This window comes from Pogonomyrmex barbatus, unplaced genomic scaffold (genome assembly GCF_055798465.1).
Source record: "Pogonomyrmex barbatus isolate J1 unplaced genomic scaffold, ASM5579846v1 scaffold9, whole genome shotgun sequence".
Lineage (NCBI taxonomy): Eukaryota > Metazoa > Arthropoda > Insecta > Hymenoptera > Formicidae > Pogonomyrmex > Pogonomyrmex barbatus.
Window position 1 is genome coordinate 8,149,134 of NW_028297193.1, and position 12,449 is coordinate 8,161,582.

The 12,449-nt window shown below is 34.3% G+C and overlaps 3 protein-coding genes across 6 annotated transcripts in view; all 3 read left to right on the top strand.

Moving 5' to 3' along the window:
- Nucleotides 1-12,449, top strand: part of MFS9 (major facilitator superfamily transporter 9) — a 514,330-nt gene that overhangs the window by 23,766 nt on the left and 478,115 nt on the right. The window lies entirely within an intron of this gene.
- On the top strand, nucleotides 7,534-10,519 carry LOC148934612 (uncharacterized). Its single transcript, XM_089084616.1, has 2 exons — nucleotides 7,534-9,052; nucleotides 9,307-10,519. The coding sequence occupies exons 1-2, from the start codon at nucleotides 8,666-8,668 to the stop codon at nucleotides 9,733-9,735; spliced, it is 816 nt and encodes a 271-aa protein (XP_088940742.1). The 5' UTR covers nucleotides 7,534-8,665; the 3' UTR covers nucleotides 9,736-10,519.
- LOC148934613 (uncharacterized) lies at nucleotides 11,267-11,722 on the top strand. Its single transcript, XM_089084617.1, has one exon. The coding sequence runs from the start codon at nucleotides 11,267-11,269 to the stop codon at nucleotides 11,720-11,722; it is 456 nt and encodes a 151-aa protein (XP_088940743.1).

Genomic DNA, 12,449 nt, shown 5'->3' on the forward strand with positions numbered 1-12,449 from the left:
AAGTTGTTAATGGCGTCATTTTTCTACAATTCATATTACAAACAATCTCGGTTGTAAATAATCTTAATTGCAAAACGATTACTTATAGATAAAGTAGAGGAACTGCATTAATGATAAGAAGAAACTAGGATTAATAATCAAGTGCAAATTTGGATCTTGTTTCATGTAAAAGACTCAAATCTTGAAACCAATTGTAAACTTCACAAAAATTGTAAATTTCACAAAAAAAGCCACTGACATATTGTACATTTACATATAATATGGAAAATATATGATATATAATATATAATCTATTTATATACGACATAGTCATTATAAAATATATGGGCATAGAAAATGCTTGTCTATAATAAAATTATGTGTAAAAACTTATGTGTGTAACAATACTTAAAATAAGAACATTGCAATTAAAGTAAGTTTACCTGTAATTGAGATTGTGTACAATGACGCTGTTAACAATTATTAATAGGAAAATAAAGCTTTCTCTGTAATCGCATAATTCAGAGATTGTCCGCGAAGTATTCGTATATTATATGCATATGTATATAAAATTGACCTTAAACTAGACTTAAATGTTATATTAAAAAATTATAAAATTTTAATATTACTGCTTTATAAAATATTTTGCAATTTTAGATGTGTTACTTGAGCTGCATCACGCACATATATGATTAAAATACAAAATGTCCCAAACTATGCATTTGATATATATTTCTACATTTAACATTGTCCTCGAAATATACGATCGTTACAAATAGATTAAAATTTAAACATGTGCATTTGAAAATAGGATAAAGATTTCGTTGTATATGAAAATTGTCTAATTAAAAAACAGTCCAGAAATATTTGATCACGTATATTTTCCGTCAAATTGTCATGATTATAGAACATATGTTATTATAGAATTTATTTAATACACTAATGGCAAACAATATGTGTTAGATCATTCATGATAAAAACAATTACTTAGCAAGAATAATAGTTCCATGACTGTTTGTTGCAAGATACGATCAGCATATTTCCAGTAGAAACATAAAAGAGATCATAGGCAATCAACGGTTCGATCGTCGAATTCCGAACGGTGCATCCAGTTCTAAATGCTGCTTTAAAACAGAACAGAGATTTAATTCCATATTTCAAACATTAATATTATTACGTCCGAATGGTGTTCCGCTCGGCGCTGCCCTCACATCGATTATTAATTTGAAGATCGTTCCTTGCCGATGCGGTCATTAAGCGGTTATTAAGCGTGGTTGTTGTTACGGTTGTTGTTGAGATTTGAGGCGGACGGACGTGTGTCCGCAGTATTGTAATTGCTTCGTTATTAATAAAGTTCTCAGGCTTTTATTAAGAAGAGAGTTGTCGTTTTGCGCGCGGCTTACCCGTGTAACGCGATTCGCAAGTGAACCTGTCGTAAGCGTGACATTTTTGGGGGCTCGTCCAGGATCGAACGGTTCGATCGAGAAATCGTCTTTAATATGGCAGTGCGACGCGCGCCGGCAGAGATCAACGAAGCGACGGGTGATTCCTGCAGGAAAGAGAAGGATCGACTCTGAATGGAAGATTGTTCTTTCAGCGGAGAAACAGGCCAAGTGGCGACTGAATATCAGCGTTAAATGCCAGGCCAGTCATTAATTAATTAATTTCTTCTCGTTTTTATAAAATAAATTCTGTTTTTTTTTAAATTCGCATGTGCGCGATATTGAGTAAAAGAAAATGCTTTTACGTTAACTTTTTTTGGCACGGTTTGATTTGTCGGATGGACGCGCATACGTTTTTCAAGTTTAGCACAGGCTTCGATGTCTCGGTTTTAGATAGGAGAGAAATCAAGTAAATAGGGAGTTAAATAAACTTCTTCGAAATTTTTTCCGAGTGTCCGGAAGGTCGTGTTTGTTAGATGGGATCGTTTAGATGTGTAAATTTCGTTTCGGGAAGGCGTTCTAGAGTGGATCATTTTCATCGGAGCTTTTGAGAATGTAGATTATTCTTTCTGTCCGAAGAAGGGAAAATAATAAATTTGTAAATATTTTAAAATATTTTGAAAGAAATAAATACGTTTTCGTTTTCATCTTTGTTTGCTGTTGAATTGGCGTCTATGATGGGAGATCTTTTTTTCTGAAGAACATCTGGCTGAAGAATAATTTTAAAAAGTCTGTCTCGCCCTTGGTTTTTTTGAACCATGGTTTTTCCGAGGGACTTAGGGCGAATGCCGAGACGGGAACTTGAAGTGTCCGTAAGGACGAGAGGGTTCATCTCCGAAGCTTCCCTCCCTTGTTCGAAGATTCAAGAAAGAAGTGCGCAAGACACAAGCACAAGATGAAGCATCAGGAAAGAAAAAGAAGAGGGAAGATGACATCGCAGCGGCACGGAACTTCCGAGAAAGGTGAAGTTTGGGACTGGTTCGACGTTCGGTAATCCGCAGCAGCAGCTCGGGGTAGAGCAGGAAGCCGACAGATTTCCTTCATTATGGAAGAAGAAGCTGACTTTTCTGCGAAGGAGTTCCCTGGAATTATCGAGACGACAATTTCGAAAAGGAGGGGGGTATTACAACCGAGCGGTGTTCCCAGGTGTGCCCTCACATCGATTACTAATTTGAAGATCATTTCTTGCCGACGCGGTCGTTAAGCGGTTGTCAAGCGTGGTTGTTGTTACGCGGAGACTTGAGGCGGACGGACGTATGTCCGCGATGTTGTAATTGCTTCGTTATTAATAAAATTCTCAGGTTTTTATTAAGAAGAGAGTTGTCATTTCACGCGCGGCTTACGTATAACGCGATTTACAAGTGAACCCGCCGTGAGCGCGACAATATTTATTATGAAGGCTAACTGTTTCGACTTTGTCCCTTATCTCGAAGACGTAGAAAAAAACAACACAAATACGCATTCCGTACTATGTGTTTTATATTTTTCTTTATCTTCTCTCCACCTCTCTCAACGAGAGGCTGGAGGTAAAACATTCTGCACGCGAGCGACATTTTGGACAGCGCTGCATTAAAGCTTCGATATTAAAATATTATATTCATATTATATTCATATATAAATATTATATTCATATTAAAATATGAATACTTTATTTTTTTTGAAATAATAATGTCAATTATATACATATGTATAAAAATAGAGATACTTAGGAGAAATAAAAAAAACTTTTTGTTATAAAATTCGACATGACGTATAACATGATGTATAATATGTGTGTCATTTTGTGTATACCACGCGGGCGCGCGCATATGCGAATTTTTTTGAAATTTTTTCGAATTTAAGTTGTTGATTAAGTGTACAATTTGATTAGTTTAGCTGTTTTTGAGCTCTAATTATTTCAGGTTAGCTGTCTCACATAAAGGTATATTTGTCTTATATTTTATGTTCGTTAAACTCCCGTGTGCACTATGAAGTGAAGCGCGATCGTGTGATTTGTGAAAGGCATAGATATAAATAAAAATATTTCCAAACAAACTTCAAATCTGACAAGTCTATATACAATAAAAATTTTTGTCCGACCTCTAATGACTATATTTGTTTTAGCTTTTACTTGTAATAACCATATTTTGAGGATATTAAATCTGGAAATATATCGAAATGCATAGTTCAAGACACTTCTTATTTTAATCTACGTGCGTCGTGGCGAAGTAACATTCGAAATTCCAAAATTTTTTATATTATAATAGTATTAAAATTACATGATTTTTTATATATAATTTGTAATTGCATGTCAATTTTATATATACGTACATATAGTAAACGAATATATCTCGGAAAATCCTTAAATTATGCGATTTGCAAATAAAGCTCTATTTCCCTCCAACTAAAGTTGTTAATAGCGACGATTTTCTATAATACATTACAAATAATTTCAGTTGTAAGCAACCTTAATTGCACATAAAGTGAATACTTATAGACAGAGTAGAGAAGCTGCATTAAAATAAGAAAAAACTAGGATCAATAATCTAATGTAGATTTGAATTTTGTTTCATGTAAAAGACATAAAATCTTGTAAGAAATCAATTGTGTACATCATTTCACAAGGAAAGCCTCAGACATATTGTGCATTTACATATTATATGTGAAACATATGATATATATAATCTATTTATATACGACATAGTCATTATAAAATATATATGCATAAAAATATTTATCTATAATAAAATTATGTGTATAACAATACTTAAAATAAGTAATTTGTAATTAAGTTTATCTGCAACTGAGATTGTGTACAATGACGATGTTAACAATTATTTAGTAGCCAAATAGGGCTTTCTCTGTGAATCGCATTATTCAGGGATTGTCTGCAAAGTATTCGTACATTATATGTATGTGTATATAAAATTGACTTGAAAGTAGACATAATATATAATAAAAAATTATGTAATTTTAATATTGCTGCTTTATAAAAAATTTTGCAATTTCGAATTTATTTGGGCTGCATATATCTCGTATATATATATATATATACAGTTAAAATAAAAAATGTCCTAAACTATGCATAAGATATATATTTCTACGTTTAATGCTGCCCTCGACATATACGATCATTAAAAAAAAGAATTAAAATTTGAACACGTACATTTAAGAATAGGGTAAAGATTTTCATTATATATAGGAATTGTCTAATTCGAAAATTGCCCCAAAATATATGTTCACTTACATCTTCCGTCAAAATCGTTATGATTATAGAACATATGTTATTATAAAACTTATTTAATACATTAATACATTAATGACAAACAATATGTTAGATAATTCGCGATAATAACAATTGTTTAGCAAGAATATTAGTTCGCAATTTATTTAAAGATACAATCATATTTCTGATATAGAGATTTTAAGATAAAAGAGAGATCATAGGCGTAATCACTATTGACCATCAGTCTCTGAACAGTGTTGTAGATAGAATAATCCTTTTCCTTCAAAATCATTTGAAAATATTTGTGTGCATCTAATTCTAAATACTGTTTTAAAACAGAACAAGGATTTAGTTCCATATTTCAAACATTAATATTTATTATGAAGGCTAATTGTTTCGTCTTTGTCCTTTATCTTGAAAACGAAGAAAGAACAATAAAAATAGGCATCCGTACTATGTGTTGTCTTTTATTCTTTATTTTCTTTCCATCTCTCTCAACGAGATGACGGAAAGTAAAACATTTGCTTGCGAGGGAAATTTTGAACAGGCCTGCATTAAAGCATCAATATATCGATACATGAAACTTCACTTTTTTTGCAATAATAATGTTAATTATATACATAAAAATAGAGATATTCTATTTTTAGAGATAAAGGAGGAGAAATAAAAAAAACTTTGTTATAAAGTTCGACATAATGTATGCATGACATGTATGAATAGCTTTGCACATGCGACGCGCGCGCGCGTGTCTGTGTGTGTGTGTGTGTGTGTGTGTGTGTGTGTGTGTGTGTGTGTGTGTGTGTGTGTGTATGTGTGTGCTGCGTGAGTCCGTGCGTGTACATTTTAATGCGTATGTGAACAAATAAATGTATACGTGTGAATAAATGTATACGCATCTACAGCCTATTAAAAATTGAAGATTGTTCATCATTCTTGAAGTTACGTGGTGAAAAAATACAGTTATAATAGAAAACAAGATATTTCTTAATATATCCATAATTTGTACATTGTTACTTTATGGTATACATTTGTTCATATAGCACGTAAAAAAGAAGCAAAAATTTTTTTGTCATTTGAATTCAAGTTGCTGATTAAGTGTATGAACAATTTGATTTTTTTTTTTAGTCTAGCCGTCTTTGAGATCTAAAGTTATCTCAAGTTCGCACTTAGCTGTCTCGCATAAAGATGTATGTCTCGCATAAAGAATATTTGTTTTATGTCTTATGTTCGCTAAATGCTAGTGTGCATTTTGAAGTGAACCGCGATCGTGTGGTTTGTCAAAGGCATAGATATGAATAAACAGATATTTCCGAACAAACTTCAAATCTGACAATTCTCATACATAATAAAAATTTTTGTCCGATCTCTAATGACTACATTTAAGTTTTAGCTTTTACTTGTAATGAGCATACTTTGAGAATGTTAAATCTGGAAATATATATCGAATGAATAGTTCGGGGCTCTTCTTGTTTTAATCATATACGTGCGTTGTGCCGAAATAACACATCCGAAATTTCAAAATTTTTTATATTATAGTATTAAAATTACATGATTTTCTATATATAATTTGTAATTGTATGTCAATTGTATGTCAATTTTATACATATAATAAATATACATATAATATACGAATATGTCTCGCGCAATCCCTGAATTATACGAGTTGCAAAGAAGTTTTATTTCCCTCCAACTAAAGTTGTTAATAACGTCTTCTGCAATACATTACAAACACAATTGTAAACAATCTCAGTTGCACATAAAATGATTACTTATAGACAGAGTAGAAAAGCTTCATTAATGATAAGAAAAGATTAGGATAATCTAGTGCAGATTTTGTTTTATGTGAAAGACATAAAACCTGTCCAGAAACTAGTTGTGAATCTCATTTCACACGGAAAGCCTCAGCCATATTGTGCATTTACATATTATGTGTTAAATATGTGATATATATATAATCTATTTATGTACGACATAGTCATTATAGAATATATATGCATAGAAAATGTATAATAAAATTAGGTGTAAAAAATTATGTGTATTACAATACTTAAAATAAATAATTTGTATTTAAGTTTATCTGCAACTGAGTACAATGAAGCTATTAACAATTATTTAATAGGCAAATAAAGCTTTCTTTGTAAATCGCATTATTCAGGAATTGTCCGCGAAATATTCATATATTATATGTATATAAAATTGAAAGTAGACATTATATATTAAAAAATCATGTAATTTTAATATTACTGCTTTATAAAAAATTTTGCAATATCAAGATGTGTTACTTGGACTGCTTCATGCATATATATGATTAAAATAAGAAATGCCTCAAACTATGCATTTAATATATATTTCTACATTTAATAATATTTTCGAAATATACGATCGTTACAAAAGGATTAAAATTTTAACATTTGTACATTTGAGAATATAATGAAGATTTCGTTGTATATAAGAATTGTCTCATTTGAAAATGTCCAGAAATATTTGATCACGTATATCTTTCGTCAAATCGTCATGATTATAGAACATATGCTATTATAAGATTTGGAATAAAATATTCGTATAGTAAGTACATTGTAGTATAACGTAAGTTACATTGGAGTATAACACATTGGGAAAAATTATTTAATATAAAGATGTAAAATATATCTTATAAAGATAAATTGCATGTTTTGAGAACATTTTTATATATCAGTTATATAATTTGAGTCTCCAATCAATGTATTATTAAAAAATCGCAACGACAATAACTTATTTGCAAGATATTTTAAAAATAAAAACAATTAAAAGATGGTGTCCTATAACGTATTTTATAGATATGTAATGGCAATATGTGTATGTGTGTATGTGTGTGTGTGTGTGTGTGTGTGTGTGTGTGTGTGTGTGTGTGTGTGTAGATGTGTGGGTGTGTGTGTATATGTTTGTTTTTAATAAAATGACTGCAATATATGGTAATAGTAATGATAAAATTATTGATATTAGTCATATAATAAATTTCCAATTTTTAATCTTAAGAAAAGTTATATAAAATATTATAAAAAAAAAGATAGTCAATATATGCTTTGACGACATCTTATTAAATGGCAGTATGCAGTTAAAATCATATAAATTTAATATCCCAAAGTATACGCAAAATATAGGAATGGGAATGTCCTCAAAGCGGAAAATATCTGAGATATTTTGAAACCAGTCCTCAAAATATATTACATAAATCGTCATTGTGAAAGACTTCGGCAAAGCATTTTGAATCGTGGCGAATTCCTAGTTCACATTCTCTCTCGTCACATCGAGATTCTAGTGCTTCGAACTCGACAAGAATATTTACTGCGAGCATTTTTAGAGCGAATTCTCAGACAAGTGCGCGTATCTCAGCTTGACGAAGCAACACGTCGTCGTTCGTTAAGTTCGATCAAGGTGAAGGAGTTTGCGGACATTCTCTAATCACGTGACCACATAATTCGTGCGAACTATTCAACCCTGTGCATACAATCTGCCTGAGCAAACATCCGTTCTATTTTATCAACATGTACCACCGTCAGACTCTATATTCTGTACATTTCATTCGTAAAAACTGATTTATTAAATTAGTGTGATTTGTCTCAAGAATTCTCGTCATTCTATTATCCATCAGATCCTCAGTCAAGGGTCGTTCCAACAATCGGCGTCTCAATTCCGCACATAGAATTTCTGGTCCTTCGAGCCGGATCGGTAGGTCACTTGTGCATCGACGAAGAAACATTGTTGTATGATCTCTAGTCACATTAGACTGAAGAAGAACTTGAGTAGCTTAAGTCAGTGAATTATAAAATGAGTGAGTTCTCAGTCAAAATGGAGGATTTACTAGCACAACAACGTGTAATTATGCGTATCGGACGCGCATTAGACAATTTCAAGAAAATTGGCAAATCTAATTACACGGTCGGACTTATGCGTCATAGATTCAACGCGCTAAAGGATCAATTTGCACGTTGTGAGCAAATCCACGCTCAGATTGCCAAAGCGGGCAAGGAATTTACCATTTCGGAGAAGTACTTCACGGATGACCAATTTTCATCCTGTGAGGACACCTATACGAAGCATCCGACTACATGGCCGACATCCTGCTCTTGAATCACAGAGTCCATCACCAAATGCCTCTGGAAATGCGAGCCAAGGACAGTTTAGTTTCTCTTCTATATCTGTTTGTAAGTTACCGTGTATTAATCTTTCGAAATTTTCGGGTGAATATCACCAATGGGAAGCTTTTCGGAATCATTTCAATGCACTTATTATAACGAACAGTGAATTGTCGGATGTCGCGCGATTACAATATCTGATCTCTTGTCAAGAGTTTAGCTCAAGATTTGCTCAAAAAAGCTCGCTATTACCGACGCTAATTTTAAGATTGCTTGGCATTTGCTTGTATCTCGATACGATAATCCTCGGCGTTTAATACACGAACATTTACATTTGATACATAAATTATTGCCCGCAAATTCCGAATCTCCATCGGAATTATCAATCTTGCGAGACAAAACGAATACCGCGATACAGGCTCTTGCCTCACTAAACTGTCACGACATCTGAGATCATTGGCTAGTTTATTTCATTACTTCGAAATTAGATAAATCTACGCGAAAAGCATGGGAACTTCATCTCGGATATGAAACCGAATATCCATTTTACAAGCAGTTAGATTAATTTCTCGCGGCTCGCATTCGTGCATTAGAAAACATATTTCCAGAATCTTCGATTAGCGGGAAAAAAACAAAGAAAATATTCGTTCAAAGTCATGCAGCGAACACGACTCATGTTCAGTGTCCCATATGTCAACAGAATCATTTCTTATTTGCGTGTTCTAAATTCAAAAGCAAAACAGTAACTCAGCGTTGCGACCTTGTAAAGGAATTTCACCGTTGCTTCAATTATCTTAGCGCGAAATATACAAAATCGAAATGTACGAGTAAATTTTTGTGTCATCATTGTCAACAGAAGCATCATATCTTTTGCACGAGTCAACCAGCATCCGTCGAGAACTCATCTCACCCAACTACGTTAACTTTGAATGAAGCTAACTCTATTGTTTCAAATTTACTGCCGAAAATAAATCAAATTCTCAAATTTTTTTAGCAACCGCGTGGATTCGGGTGGGCTCTGCGACAGATCGCTGTTCTACAGTGCGAGCTCTCTTAGGTCAAGATTCAATAGCCACCTTAGTGAAAATCTCGCATAACGATTGCGTTTGAAGCGCGAGCGAATCTTGGTATTTCCGGAATCGGAGACACTGCAATGTCAGCTCGACACAGTGCCGATATACAAGTATCTTCGCGATCGAGTAATGGTATACTCCACCGGTATACTCCACCAACATAATCATTCTCAAGTCATTAATCAAATACGCGCCGCGACATGACGTCAATCTTTCTTCATTTTCACATCTTCACGATCTAGACCTAGCAGATCCTAATCCCTCAAGCTCCTCTCCGATTGAAGTCATAGTCGGAGCCGACTTGTATGGAAATGTCTTGCTTCCCGGTTTACAATTGCGTTTTTTCTTTGAATCTGTAGCACAAAATACCATTTTCGGTTGGATAGTCTCAGATCCTGTCTCATCTCATCTTAGCTCCTTTCATATTTCTTCCATTTAAGTGCATTCAGAAATGCATACTCTCAATACGGAGCTTCGTCGCTTCTGGGAAGTCGAAGAACTTCCGCGGAAACCTTACGCCGGAAGAAAAGCAATGCGAGGATCACTTTTTCGCAACTCACTTTCATAATGAGCAAGGTCGATTCATAGTTCAATTATCGTTCAAAACGCCTTCTCCATTGAATATCGGAACATGTATATATGTATATTGTAATATATGTATATATATATATATATATATATATATATATATATATATATATATATATGTATGTATCATTGTATTGTTGACGTGTTATTCTAAACGTATTCTAAACGTTATTTGCGATAAATATTATCATATGCCTCGGTAGTCGAAAGGATAAGATGCCTGCCCGGTAAGCAGGAGATCCAGATTCGATTCCTGGCTGAGGTGGTATTTTTTCGCAAAATAATTACGAGTTTTCACGACTGGTTCGTGGTCGGGCCCCGTCGGGACGCACACCCTCCCTTCTTATTTAGGAGATTCTCACTCTTCATGTCTTTTTCTATTCGAACGGCAATTTGAAATTCAGCTTGACGTGGCAAAGGAATACAATGCTTTCATGAGCGAATATGAAAGCTAGGTCACATAGTTCCTGTCAGCGATACGGAAACCTCTCGCTCACAGATCTTTTACATTCCTCATCATGCAGTTATTCGCAATAGCAGCACTACAACGCGTCTTCGAGTGATGTTCAATGCATCAAGCCGCACGTCGAACGGATTTTCGTTAAATGATCATCTCTTAGTTGGGCCCAGATTGCAAACCGATCTGACCATTATCATTCTTCGTTGGCGTCAGTATCGCTATGTCTATACTGACATTGCTAAAATGTACTGTCAAATTATCATCGACGAACGAGATGTTGATTTCCAAAGAATTTTGTGGCGATCAGATTCGTCCCAAAACGTTCAAGCCTATCGGTTATTCACTATCACATATAGAACCGCATGCGCTCTATATCTAGCGTTCTAAACAATTAGCCTTAATCGATGGCGCCTCATTTCCGCTCAATCGTTATCGCTCAATCTGTTCTTCAGCATAACGTTTATGTCGACGATTGCATCTTCGGAGCAGATGATAAACCTATGGCCAAACAAATGCGCGATCAATTGATGAAATTATTAAATCTCGCTGGATTCAATCCGCGAAAGTGGTCCAGCAATTGTCTTGATCTTCTCCAAGATATCGATCCGCGTGACCATGGCCTATCTCAAAGTAAATCTTTGGAGTCCGATGATCAGTTCCAAGTTTTAGGACTCAAATGGCATCTACTATGTGATGTCTTTCAATTCAATGTAACCTTGTCTAACTCGCTGCCATTAACCAAACGCACAATTTTCTCTGCTATCTCGAAATTGTTTGATCCAATGGGATGGCTAACTCCCATCATAATCTGCAAAGATTCTGATGCAGCGCTTATAGCGTGCAAAGGTTCTCTGAGATGATGCAGTTCTTTCTGATATCCTTCATGGATATTTGTATGACTGCATATTATCGTTCTCTCGAACTTCTCAATTCTCTCGAAATTCATCGCTGGATCGGAAAAGGTCATGACACACAATACTGTGAGCTGCACGATTTTTCGAACGCCTCCACGTCTGCTTATGCAGTCGTGATCTATTTCAAGGTCGACTCTTCTCTAGGTGATCGCCAAGTTTCTTTATTAATGACGAAATCTCAAGTCGCTCCCTTGAAAAGTCTAAATATTCGTCGATTGGAATTAATAATAATGCCGTTCTCTTGGCCCGTATGATTTTTTATGTTCGAGAATCTCTTAACTTAACCGACATTCCATGTCATTGTTGGACAGATTCCACCGTCATTCTAGCTTGGATAAGACAACATCCATCGAATTGAAAACATTCGTAGCGAATCGAGTTGATGAAATATAATCTAAGGTTCCGAACTCTCAATGGCATTATGTGCCAACTCAAGAGAATCCAGCTGACTACGCGTCGCGAGACATTCCCGTACAAAGTCTGCTCAATAAGCCTGACTAGTGGAAAGGTTCAGAATGGCTTAAATTACCGAGTGCTCAATGGCCTCAAACTGATGTTATTCTTCCTCTGAACTTTTCGTTCGAGGCCAAGTCTCATCTTGTCAGTCTTGTAACACTCAAGATGAATTGGATCTTGTTCAACGATTCTCATCATAACCAAAATTAATTCGCAT